Source organism: Plodia interpunctella, chromosome 15, assembly GCF_027563975.2.
Source record: "Plodia interpunctella isolate USDA-ARS_2022_Savannah chromosome 15, ilPloInte3.2, whole genome shotgun sequence".
NCBI lineage: Eukaryota > Metazoa > Arthropoda > Insecta > Lepidoptera > Pyralidae > Plodia > Plodia interpunctella.
Window position 1 is genome coordinate 7,986,312 of NC_071308.1, and position 13,243 is coordinate 7,999,554.

Below are 13,243 nucleotides of genomic sequence, written 5' to 3' on the forward strand. Positions count from 1 at the left end.
TTCCCAAGGAGGGTATTCCGTTACATTTAGTTGGATATAGGAGTTATTGGTGGAACTGGCATAGATTATAAAATAGTGACAGCCAGCTAAGTCATCGTGAAATCGTTAATGAGAAATCTCCTTCTCCATAGGAGACCCTGAATGAAGGCATTGACAAGGCAACTGATGTGACTACCTATTTACTGACCTAAAATATAATTTAATTTTAATTCAACCCAAAAAAAATGTCTTTTCAAACCAAACCTCTGTCACTACTAAAGATACAAAGGTACTTAGGTATGTAATTAGATTAGATATGTTCTTCTATCATTTGTGAATGTAGTTAGCTACAATATGGTGTCAATATTTTCACAATTTACTCGTTTTGTCTTTTCTTGAGAAGCATAAAATATAACACCTCATCTTTCACACCGGGGACTTGCATTAAGTGGCTATAAAACAATGAATCGTCTTCAAATTCAAATACCGAAGCTTCGCTGAACAACATTCAACAAACAAAGCTTCTGAGTGGGTGCTTAATTAAGCTCATCTGAAGTGTTTTGATGGTGCCACATTAATTCCTGTTTTTCCGCTTTCCCTACCAATTATCTCAAGCGGCACTCTTACCCGCAAGTTTTAATTATGTCCGACCCAATTATAAATAAATGGACAATACCCAGCGGCTCACAGTCTTAGTAAATACTTATGCATCGTGTGTCTGATGGAGTGAGCACAACACATCCAGAACCAGCAATCTCTGACGTAATTACGACAATTTATCAGCGCAGGTAAGGGAATCGAACCCAAGACTATCGTACTGCGTAGTAACCTATGCCATATAGGTTGTTAAATTCATCGTCACTTATATTTCGTTTGGTGATCAAACGTTATCCATTAAGTTCGCTATGTAATCTAACTGTAAGGGTTACTATGGTATTCTCTTACTACACACATATAAAACGTAGAAGACAAATTCATTGTGTCTTGACTGGCAAACCCGGGTGTTGTGTTGCCAGTTTCACAGATGAACATAGCGTTCATCGCGTTTACCAATCAATCATGAACATTAAGTAGTGTTACAATGGCAAAAAATCCAGTACGTTAAAATTCGTTATCTAAGTTATAACCTTGATTTCTGAATGAAAATATTTTTCTCCTTTAACTTTGGTACAAATGTTACACAAAGGTTTTTGTCTATTGGAAGTCAGTAATTGGTGGTTCAATTGTAAATAGGAAAGTACCTATGTAGATTTTTTCTGGCAAAAGCACTCGCACTCAGATACAGTACTTAAATCGATTGCCATATATTTCATGGAATTAGTATGTACTCCGGTACTTACTAAATCCATGCGCCATTTATACAATATAATCACAAAAATCCTGGCCGCATACCATGATATAAACAACGTCAAACCTTTCGATTCGGAGACATTGTGATCTTATCTCTGGTCCGGAAGACTGTATGAAATCTGTCATATCATTAACCGTCATTGTTGTAACCGAAACCCGGTCAAATTCATCAAGATGTAATTTACGAGCGTAAAAAATTTTCAGCCCCGTGCGCCTATCCCATTCACAATAACTTGACAGGATGCAACACATCACGAGACACTTCCTCAATAAATACAATCAGCCGAAAAATATAACAAATCCATGTAGAATTTGCAAGTTGCAAGTCGCTGACAAAAGTGGTATACAGTGCAAGGGAAAGTGTGCATGTTGGGCACATTTCAAATGCTTAGGCTATTCCCCCCAGAAGATTCTTGACATAAAAGATGGGAAAATCAGCATTGTCTGTCCTTGCCCGAATTGTGATTCGATGAAGAAACAACAGAAGAAGGATCTGAAACCATTCAAACCTTTATATCCACCTATGGGAGGTATTTACGTAACACCATCTTTGCGTTCGATGCAAGCTTCAGAGCCAGCAAGGTAATTTTATAGTTTTCGTCTTATTGTCAGCTATATAGGTATTTCCTAAGACATAATTTAGACTTTATGGTCTTTATAATAAAGGCCTAATTAAGTTTCGTCTTCACTTCCTTTTGTTACGTATTTCAAGTTCTCTAATTTCCTTTGCCAAAAGAAAAAGGCACTCGATGCGGTTTACCTTTTAGCTTTTTTTGGAAAAAATGATGGGTTTAGTTTTTATTTTTCATATTGATCACCAATCATACAAAATCAATTTAATGAAGAAATATATTCAGGATTGTATTTTGTTGAATATAGGTATTGGTAACTAAAACAGTCATAGCCGTTAGTTATGTAAATCTGGAATGAAATACATATATCTGTAGAACATACCGCCGTTTGAGCTAGCCCCAAAGTAAGTTCGAGACTTGTATTATGGCATACTAACTCAGCGATACTATATTCTATAACAAACATATATAAATAGACATCCAAATTGAATTATAAACTTGCATTTGGAAGAATAATAACGACATTACATTTGTCGACCTCGGTGGCGCAGTGGTAAAGTGATCTGAACCGAGAGGTCCCGGGTTCGATCCCGGGTCGGGATAATAATTGAATTAGTATCCCATAACACGAAGTCTAGACTTGATTGTTCTTTATTGTTGTCTAGACTCAATCTGTGCGATTTGTCCTAATATATTTATTTATAAGAACAGAACGCCTTCCTTACTACCTAAATAATAAAAAGTAATATTGATCTAAGCTCCTGACAATATAAAATTAGCTGGCCATTTTTCTAAAAAGTAAAAATTACCCCAATCTGTCCGAATAGGTGTAATAAAGTGTGTAAAAAAACAAAAGTGGTACATTCTTCTTTCGGGACGTGTTATTTTTTATCTGTTAAAAAAATCTGTGCAGAATACAGATGGGTTTCTTCCCGGCAAGATTGAAAACTTAGTTTCTTCAATAAAATATTTTGTTGTAAGTTTCACATTTCATCAATATCGCTGTGCTAAATCCGATTAAAATCGATCCGGTAATTTGGAATTTATTAATTGCAAACAGAGAAAAATGCAGATTTTTTTGAAAAAATCAAGAAATCTAATGTTTGCTTAAAATTAAAAATCAAAGTTTTACAATTTACATATTTTCGTCTACGGACAATAATATACTAGGCGACATTGATCACCACTAAATAAAATAAAACTATTTAAATATATTGATCGTATCAATCTTGTAATTTTATTTTTACTATTCAATTTGTAAAGTCTAAAGTAAATAATTGTCATTAATTACTGGTAATAATTGTTATTTTTAGAAAAAAATATAATAAATAATATTTTTTGGTTCACCCGGGAAAAATCCCGTCATCGGTGCTGAGCGTCTTAGAAAACCCAATTTTGCGCCTCTAATACGAGAGAAATTGTTTTTCATCGCGGGATAAAGTCGTTACAAAGTGAAGATTATACATCACAACATTCTATTAAAGTGGAAAGTTTTACCTCCTAGTGCCTTTTAGAAGTTCTCATTTAAGTCTCAGATTCTTTCAGAAACGACGCTTTATAAACAAGGGGAGAGGGAAGTTATTAATTCACAAAAGTGAGCTTCAATCATTTGTGTTTCAGTTTGATATTTTGTTACTTTATGTAATTTGTCTGAGTTGATTTTTATGTAGTAATTCTAACTTTTGCCCGCGTAAATGATCCACGGTAATAGTTAATTTTCCGGGACGAAAAAAAGTATTCTATGTCTTTCTCCGTACTTGAAAGTACATTATAGGTATACATGCACAATTTAAAAAAAAATTTTACTTTACATTTATATTATTCACATTTATAGTCTTAGTTAAGATTATGATAGCAATCAACCATTAATCATTTATTTCGTCAGCGATTCGATTCCCGGTAGAAAGTTTGGGAGAAAGTTCTGGGGTAAAAAGTACCCCATTTTCTACCCGTATATATCATCATACATGCACAATTACATACATACATCATATAAATACATTATGCTTAATTTAGTAACAACGTTTTGAATTTGTACTAAAAATAAAAGAAAACAACAATTATTTAGTTGTCTGATATGTTTTTTTAAATAAATTACGTTAAAATAACTAATGCTTTTCTAAAAGCTAAAATATTATTTGTTACCCATACCATAGATAATTAACTACTAACTCCACAGTAATAGTATTAGTACCTAGTATTTTTTTGCCGCACCAAGTCTGGCTGGGTGAATCTAAATGTGTCTTTTGTCGAGACTAGTTCCGAGTGGCTGGCAAAAATCGCGGAGACTCGAACGGAAGAACAATGGAGGTAGAATCAACACATTTCCATCGGAGTAGGGTTACCATCTAATACTGGTTGCATTTTTTTCTGTGTCGCTGCTGTTTAATAAATTTGGCAAGGCTGAGGTTTAGTTTGTCCTTCTGGAAAGTTACAATTGTATTGATTCTCACTTTTTATTGCAGCTGCACTTAATTCCGTTTATTTATTTATTTATGATATTAAATGTGAATTTAAGTATTCACATTAGTACATATATCGTATTAATTATGTTATTAAAATAACAATAATTATGTTACAATTAGGTATATTAGTCGTACTTATTAATTATTTTTGGTCGGCTGTTTTTATGGTCTTAAGTAGATTAGTAATTTTTGTTATCATTTCAGATTGGCCTTTGTTAAAACGACTCTGCCTAATAAAGTATTAAGGGATTTCGGAAACTTGGAAGATACTGCGGCTGACGAAGTAGCGAGGGTTGACGGAATTCCGGAAAATACTACAACAAATGAAGTAATAACTACGTCGAATAAAGTGGTAAGGGATAATGGAGTTTCGGCAAACACTACGCCGAATGGAGTAGTAGCTACGCCGATTAAAGTGGTAAGGGATAATGGAATTTCGGTAGATAAGCCCACTGAAATAACAAGAGATGACAGACTTTATGGAAATGCTACGATCAATAGAAGAGTAAGGGACAATGGAGTTTTTATTAATACTACGCTGAATAAAGTAGTAAATGATAACGGACTGTTTGCACATACTACACCGAATAAAGTATTAAGGGATAATGGAGTTTCAGTAAATACTACGACAAATGAAGAAGTAAGAGATAACGGACTGCTGGCATATACTATGACAAATGAAGTAGTGAAGGATAACGGAGTTTTAGTAAATAATACGCGGAATGAAGTATTAAGGGAAAACGGAGCGAAGGGTAACGAATTTTCAGTACAGACTACGTCGACCTATATATTACGGGGTAAAGATTTTTTTGAGCCTAAACCAAATAAAGTATACGTGGATAATGGAGTTTTGGCAAAGACAGCTCAGGATGATGTAGCAAACAAACGCGTAACGCATAATGAATTTTCAATACAGACCACGGCGAACAAAGTATACAGGGATAACGGAGTTTATGTTATGAGTACTCCAATTGAAAGAGCATACAATGAATTTTCGGTACAGACTATGCCGAATAAAATGTTAAAGGATGGCGGAGTTTTAAAAACGACTACGCCTAATGAAGGAGTGAAGAAAAAAAATTGTTTGGAGCCTGAGATTACTCTGAATGAAATGTTAAGGGACAACAGATTTTATGTAGAACGTGCGCCGAATAAGTATAGGAATAACGATTTTCCAGTAAAAACTAATGCAAGTAATGCATATAACAAACCATTAGTACAGACTACACAGAAAGAAATGTCAAAAAATAAAAAAAAAATGGGGGAGAAAGCGAAATACAAAGTTTTAACGTATACCGAATGTTCAGCACAGACAATGCCAAAAAATTTTAAAGGATAGCAGATTTTTGGTAGAGACTACGCCAAATAAAGTAGGTACTTAATCAGGTGTAAAAATATTGTATGAATTGCATATAGCACGTTTATTAATGGTTTCTTTTGACAATGAATTGACACCAGGTTGGTATATATAATGCTCGATTGTAGCCCGATTTAAACGTTATTGTTTAAATAAATTAAGACGAAAGAGTCCTACAGTTAAAAATGGTACCTACCTGAGTTAAAGCTGTTTATATTCCAGTACTATGTTTATGTTTTCATGGAAAAACCGAATATTAACTTCATAAATATACACACAGGCCAGATGGAAGACGATCACCGAAATCGAAATAATAAAACAGAATTGGAATTTGCTGTATTTTATGACAATGAATGTCTACTGCTCACTAAATAGTGTACCTACGTGTACTTCTTTACGTTCCTTCAGTTTATGTCGGCCGCCAGCTGTTTAAATTTAGAATCTCTGAACATTTTTTTGTCTGTTCTTACTCCCCTCAACTTTCAAATGTTTCTGATCAAAGACATGGTGGACACAAAAATACTTTTTGGCAATCTTTCCCATAATGGCTTGAAGGAGATGGTATTAGGAGTTCCTTAATGTTTGACGAAGGTAAGTGACAATTTGGCTTATTGCAGAAATCCTCTAATACGATCCTCAGCGAAGGGAATTTTTGTCCAATAATCCCCTTCGCATCACTACATAATATAAAACAAAATTGCTTCCCGCTATCTGTCCCTATAGGTAGGTAGGTAGGTTAGATCTTGAAAACTACGCGCCGATTACACACGTGACTCAAGAGGAAGGTTGTTATAATAATAACATGTACCTATGTTGTATTGGTGCGAAACCAAGGCGGGCCACTAGTCCATAATAATCCCCTGCAAAGGGGATTTTTTAATCTGTGTTTCCTAAAAATACTTAAAACGTTGCCACCCTACATCAGAGGAACTAATTAACTGAATTCCATTGAGGTAGCTACTTTTTAGAATTTTCTACCGATGCAATGCTAGATCTATTAAACATTGCTGGTTAATTTTGTAATTTTGATAACATTTTTTTATTTTGAATCCATTTAGTACAAATAATAGGTAGTTGCCGCCGAGATAATACAATTAAATTAATAAGTATAATATTACCTACTTTTTGACCATGACTTTGACATAAAAAATATATATTTGATATAATACTCTCTATTAAAATGTATCAAAATCTACCTTCGTGATGCTGCCACTGGGAATGCTGTTGATGTTGAGCGGTCCTATTTTATTTCATCGCACACTCAGCCCTCATTATAATATAGCTTGGCTGAGCTAAGGGTTTTTTAGAGGTGAATAACGCTGGTTCACATTACATTTGCTTCTCATTTTGGCATATTCCCGGTTGCGCTCGGAGCTGTCACGCCGCGAAACCCAGTCAGCGTAAACAATAACCTTAAAACTTTGTAGATTCGGCACTGATTTTATGACCGGCCGCCTATCTGACGCCAACCAACATTGGGAATACGGTTGTTGGCTGTCAGCTTCCAAAGCTGTGTGCCTTTAGACGCCGCGTACGATATCCACTTTGGTGTGGTCCTATTTTAGGGCGGAAACACACGCCACCTTCAGTCAACAACCTTTGTAGGTAGGTACTTAAGTAAATAAAAATATGATACATATAGGTACGTGACAAAAAGTGTATCTACCATAAATTATGGTCAATCAAATATATTAAAGTTTGACGACCACAAATTGCATGAAACAAAAAGTTTAAAACACCGAGTCCACACGATGGCTCGATAATACAAAATGGAAATAGGTATGTATATTTATTTGTTTAACAGCTTATAGACATGATAGACGAAAGTCAAGCACGCACACAGACACAGAGATGAGGTATGCTCACCTAATGGTATGTGGTCACCACAGCCAGTGTGACCCCTAGACTGTACCCATACTGACGATCTTAGTACCAAGATCTACTTGTGGCAAAATAAAACACCGAAATATGTTTCCTGAAACGTTGTGCTTTAACTTTTAACCTATAATAAAAACAATGTACTCGCACCTTTATTCATACACGTAAACTCTTTTATGTAGAAAGACATTGACCCCGCAGGAAAATGGGAAAAACTGAAAAATTGTCGCCGACACTTTTTAGGTAAAATTTAACGGTCGTAACTGGTATAAAGCTATATAAGCGAATTCCCGGGACGTGCACGCGAATATTACATTAGGCGAGATAGACCTGTGACGTCATTTTAGAGCGCAATAAAATCTCTTCGTTACGGCTCCATGCTTATATGAGAATGGGAACGTATTAACACTGACTGAGTAATGTGCAAATAAGTCGTTCTAGGATGCGACGGATGGCGAACTGGGTTCATTGCACAGAATATACCTACAGAACATTATTTTAGAAAAATTTAATTTTTACCACAAGCTGTAAATAAACATAATTTATTTTTCTAAGATAAACCGTGACATGTCATGTTGTCGTTGGAGAAATACTGTTATACTACTGATGAACTTTAATTCAGTATTCCACTTAGAGCACCTGGCGAATAGCACCTAGCAGCCTATTCCACGAAACGCACCTATTTTTCGCAGGCGCTCTTCGTTCATGTGGGCTCCAGGAAGAACGCGAAGCCCAATCTCATAAGGTATTTTTTTTAGGTTAACCCCGAGCTTTGCGCACAACAAAAAGACGCGAAGTGGACTAAAACTAATTTTTACATTATGTTCCACGAAGAACAGTAAAAAAATGCATCCCAGACGAGTTTCCATATAAGAATAACATATGACGATATGAAATGACAAATGATTCATAAAACCCTTATTATTCAATGCTTGTTTCGCACATTATCCTTGTCTAAATGTCTTACGGGACTATTAGTACCTACGTATATGGTCTTCCGTATATTCATTGTTAAATATTAAACAATTACTTACAAGCCATAACGGACAATATACCTATTCCCATAGCGCCTAATCTGTGAGCAAAATATTAATTTGCCTTCAATTTTCCCTTTCGTGTTGGTCTAGGCGCGAAAAATTGAGTTATAAGTTTGTTTGTCACGTACCTATTAATTCATTCCAAACATTAAGAGTGAATTTTCGACAACCTATCGGCCTTGGATTTTTTGCCACATTTTAATAGGCATTTATCGGCTTACCTATATTATAGTTGTTGTGACTGATCAACTATAGGTAACCCGAAAATTTTATATCAGCGGCAATCAGCGGATCCCATGATGTCAGTAAATGTCTATAGGTATATTAGATAAAAAATATCAATTTTGGGCTGTGAAGTGTGAATGCCACACTGCCAGCCTCATGAACATAAAATAAAAATATAACTATTTCTCTATGTACCATACAAGTAGAACTAGTTGTCTCGTGAAATGTAATTAAAAGAAACAATGGGTATAAAATGAAACAAAATCGCAGTTTTTTATAGACAGTTCCCAAATCAATTAGACAACAGTACTTTGATATCAACAATCATTACACATAACAACTATGTTCCTGTAAAAGTTACAAGAACTGACAGGAAATGTTACATTTTCTTTCGGCGGCTATAATTATGCTATACTATAACAACACTAGATAAATAGCATCACACAAAAACCCTGGGACTCAATCTGTCTGTTCATATAAAAGTCGACAATACAAAGACAAATTCATTCTGCCTATATGTTGTCGAGAGGCTTGCGCGTCTAATTTAAATATGAGTTTTATGGTGAGATAATTTGAATATTGTTTTGTAGTGATGCGAATTTTAAATCGGATTTAGGAATAAATTAAATTATTTTTCGATGATATATTTTTCATGCCAGTGTTCGATTTGGTTTATTTATGAAGTTTGTTTTGTTCTTTTTTTGTGAATTTGTGAGTTGTTCGTTCGTTATATTGTTCATCCTAATCCGGTGTTTTATTATAATTTAATTGAGGTTCTTTACCTCGAAAGATAAAAACGAAACCCTTGCCTAAAGTCAACGAGAAGTATTCTATTGGTTGTGATTCCCTTGTGAAATCGTACTAATATACTTATGCGACAAAAATGATCTTTTAAGAGCGTTAACTTACTTAAAAGTTAATTTTCTTACCACAAAAAGAGAGCGTAATTCTCATTATATCATATGAATTTAAAGTTTGGATTGAACCACTACCCGTTATTTAGAAAAACGGATAGACATAGATACGGACAACTAAGTGATCCTATCTTATAAGGGTTTCGTTTTTAACTTTTTAGCTACGGAATCCTAAAAAATAAGTAGAACAAGATTTGTCACTCTTTTTATACACCGTTTATTAGATACCATGGGATTTCACATGAAAATTAAATAACAAACTCTCATATCTTTTCAGAAAATAGCAATATTGCTATGCTCAATAGCAACAGCAAAAGCTTTAGGAGAAAACAGCAGTGAATTGGACACAACTCGACGGAGCGGCGGCTATGGGTTGCTGAGACCCGGGTACCAAGCAGGTTATAACCAAGGTTATGGCGGCTACGGGGGGGGTATCGGAGGGGGGTATGGCGGTGGATATGGCGGATACCCGGGTGGCTATCCGGGTGCAAGCGGATATCCGGGTGGATTCGGTGGTAGTGGATACCCGGGTGGTGTAAGTGGAGGTGAGTTATCTATGTTTTAAGCACAGACATTGTGCCACAAATAACATCCTTGCATATTATAAAAAGAAATCCCCTTGTCGTGTTTGTCTGTCTGTTCCCATGAACGCGCTAAACTCAAAAACGAACAGACGGATTTTGGTACAATTTTCACCATTAGATATGATTTCTGTTGAAGGTTTAAGTGTATAAGAACCAGTTCCGGAACTCCGGTTCTGTACACGGCCGAAGGGATAATTTTGTATATTTTTAGAAGCGCGAACTGGGATGGGCAGTTTGTTATAAGTAGGTATAGGTATATAAAACACATTTCACAAAATATTATGTACTTAACCTAAAAAGGTCTTATGGTATGGTAGACTGCACTAAACCAATATTTACATTCAGTAACGTTACATTCCTATATGAATTACTAGCATTTTGCCCGCGGCTTCGCTCGCGTAAATTTTTCAGGGAAGAAAGGTACCTATGTACCTACCTATGTCCTACTCCATACTTCAAATTACAAGTATGCAAAATTTCAATAAAACTGATTGAGTAGATAGACCGTGAAGAGGTAAGAAACAAACTTACTTTCGCATTTATAATATTAATTACGATTACTAAGTTATGATTACGATTAAATCTCGACATGTAAATACGATGAAATTGGGGATACACTTGCATTATATTAATGGCTATATATATTTACCATATATAACAATATATTAATATATAATAATATATTAGGACAAGCACTCAAAATAAGTAGGTACTTACATAAATCAACCAGCGCGGCAAAATAGTTTGTCATGTACTTTACCTTATTTTTATGAAATACTAGATGTTGCCCGGGGCTTCGCTCCCGTGGGAATTTTGAAATAAAATATAGCCTATAGCAATCTTGAATAATGTACCTTTCTAATGGTGAAAGAAATATTGAAATCGATTTGTTAGTTTCGTTCGTTACGATTACCCGCCTCAAACATAAAAATTAACAAACGCTTACCTCCTTATAATAATACTAGATGTTGCCCGGGGCTTCACTCCCGTAGGAATTTTGAGATAAAATATAGCTTATTGCAATCTTGAATAATGTACCTTTCTAATGCTGAAAGAATTTTTGAAATCGGTTCTGTAGTTTTGGAGATTACCCGCCTCAAACATACAAACTCACAAACGCTTACCTCTTTATAATAATAGTATAGAAGTAATATAAATTAATAAAGTATACTTACTTGCATTTTTTGTTATCGCCTTTCGCCTCACAGGCATGTCTGTCCAATATATAGGTATCAAATTGGGTCTTATATTCTCGGATTTTCTGAACCGAATCACATATGAACACAATCGATTCACATATCTGTACGTACAATGTACATATTCAATGAAAGGCCACGCCTGTAAACTGCTCCTGAACGCGGGAAAAAGTTGCATTATAATAGAACTTATCCAGGGTCACGGACAATATTCTATGTTGCTATTGTTTATCAGACGTCGGTCGTGGTTCACCTGCTAAGTTCACCTGGGTGGAGCACGGGCACTTTCTTGCCGGTGGCCCATCGTATTTACTTTTGGCAAAACAAATGCTCAACATTTTTCTGTTTTACCTATATGTACTATTATTTATAAAGAAGTAAGCGTTTGTGACTATGTTTGAGGCGGGTAATCTCTGAAACTACCGAACCGATTTCAAAAATTCTTTCACCATTAAAAAAGTAAAAGAGTTCTGATGGTGAAAGAATTTTTGAATTTTTGAAGAATTTTTATTAAAATATAGCCATATTTTATCTCAAAATTCCCACGGAAGCGAGGCCCCGGACAACATCTAGTATTTAGATAAAAATATGCGGTAAATAAATAATGATGTCTATAACTAAACATATTTCAATATGGCAGGTTCATTTAAAACTAATCTACTAGAATCGAAATAAATCATAACAGTATCCCAAAATGATATAATAAATATAATAAAAATCACTATAGTAACTAATATTTTTTTATGAAAAATATTGTTTGTTGCGTAGGTTACGGTGGTTACCTAGGAGGAAACCCAGGCTTCGGAGCACCAGGATACCCTGGCTACGGAGGTTTGTTATCATTGTGTATAACAATACCATAATTTTCGTAAAAACTTAACTCTTAATTCTAAGTTTTGTCTACCCCGTGAAGGATAAAGTACCTTAAATCAAATACACAAAACTCATTATTTCAATGAAACAAAATCATTCGCCTTTCCAGTTTTATATTTCGTATCGTAAAAAACAATTAAAAAATACATTATTATTTGTATAAGTTGTGTCGAAGTAATTGTTAACAATTCTACTTATAATCGTATTACTCATGGCAGGGGGTCGTGGCAATTACGTGGAATGATACACACGACTTCCTGAGAAATATTAATAGCGTGATTAGCAATTTCTTTATCCATAATATCAGACTTACATAAAAAATCTCTACAAAAAATAAGCAATTTTTTTTCAGGTTATCGACCAAACTATAACAGGCCAGGTTTTGACGGCAGACCTGGTTATCCGGGCAACGGAGGTTACCCAGGCGCTATCGGAGGATACCCAGGCGCAGGCGGATACCCAGGCAACTCATACCCGGGAACATACCCTGGTTACCGGCCCGGATACAACCAAAACCGGCCCGGGTATAACCCTTACCAGGGCAGCGGCAACTATTTCGGAGGTTACAATGACGGTTATAATGATAACTTTAGGCTCTTGGGCAGAAAAGTGGGGGAAAAGAGCGCTTCAACAGAAAAAGACGTAAAATAGTTTATTTATTATATTATAGAAGTATGTACCTGCACTGTTTTATTATATTTTAATTTAATTACACATTTGTTTCATTTATTTGAAAACCTGCAACTGACTGGTTAGAACTTGTTATAGTTTAGAACCTTTTCAAGCTAAATTGAGCTTTAAAATTACGAGTCA

At 35.1% G+C, this 13,243-nt stretch overlaps 2 protein-coding genes across 5 annotated transcripts; both read left to right on the top strand.

Moving 5' to 3' along the window:
* Positions 1-1,428: 1,428 nt before the first annotated feature.
* On the top strand, positions 1,429-6,314 carry LOC128675814 (uncharacterized). 2 transcript variants are annotated; one of them, XM_053755500.1, is made up of 3 exons: positions 1,429-1,911; positions 4,571-5,736; positions 6,004-6,314. In XM_053755500.1, the coding sequence occupies exons 1-2, from the start codon at positions 1,571-1,573 to the stop codon at positions 5,703-5,705; spliced, it is 1,476 nt and encodes a 491-aa protein (XP_053611475.1). In that variant the 5' UTR covers positions 1,429-1,570; the 3' UTR covers positions 5,706-5,736; positions 6,004-6,314. The 2 variants fall into 2 exon arrangements, with proteins under 2 accessions (XP_053611475.1, XP_053611474.1); XM_053755499.1 differs by having other exon boundaries at positions 4,571-6,314.
* Positions 6,315-9,289: 2,975 nt separating this feature from the next.
* LOC128675815 (prisilkin-39-like) lies at positions 9,290-13,142 on the top strand. 3 transcript variants are annotated; one of them, XM_053755503.1, is made up of 4 exons: positions 9,290-9,425; positions 10,055-10,322; positions 12,326-12,388; positions 12,783-13,142. In XM_053755503.1, the coding sequence occupies exons 1-4, from the start codon at positions 9,414-9,416 to the stop codon at positions 13,079-13,081; spliced, it is 642 nt and encodes a 213-aa protein (XP_053611478.1). In that variant the 5' UTR covers positions 9,290-9,413; the 3' UTR covers positions 13,082-13,142. The 3 variants fall into 3 exon arrangements, with proteins under 3 accessions (XP_053611478.1, XP_053611479.1, XP_053611477.1); XM_053755502.1 differs by lacking the exon at positions 9,290-9,425 and adding an exon at positions 9,527-9,574; XM_053755504.1 differs by lacking the exons at positions 9,290-9,425; positions 12,326-12,388 and adding an exon at positions 9,468-9,574.
* The last annotated feature ends 101 nt before the right edge of the window (positions 13,143-13,243 follow it).

What these genes read in the sequence shown, in the direction of transcription:
- LOC128675814 (XM_053755499.1), top strand. Translation starts at nt 1,571, where the DNA reads ATGCAACACATCACGAGACACTTCCTCAATAAATACAATCAGCCGAAA. An exon ending in CAAGCTTCAGAGCCAGCAAG is followed by an intron (nt 1,912 to 4,570) that starts GTAATTTTATAG and finishes TTATCATTTCAG; the next exon opens with ATTGGCCTTTGTTAAAACGA.
- LOC128675815 (XM_053755502.1), top strand. Translation starts at nt 9,542, where the DNA reads ATGAAGTTTGTTTTGTTCTTTTTTTGTGAATTT. An exon ending in CCCGGGTGGTGTAAGTGGAG is followed by an intron (nt 10,323 to 12,325) that starts GTGAGTTATCTA and finishes TTTGTTGCGTAG; the next exon opens with GTTACGGTGGTTACCTAGGA. An exon ending in AGGATACCCTGGCTACGGAG is followed by an intron (nt 12,389 to 12,782) that starts GTTTGTTATCAT and finishes ATTTTTTTTCAG; the next exon opens with GTTATCGACCAAACTATAAC.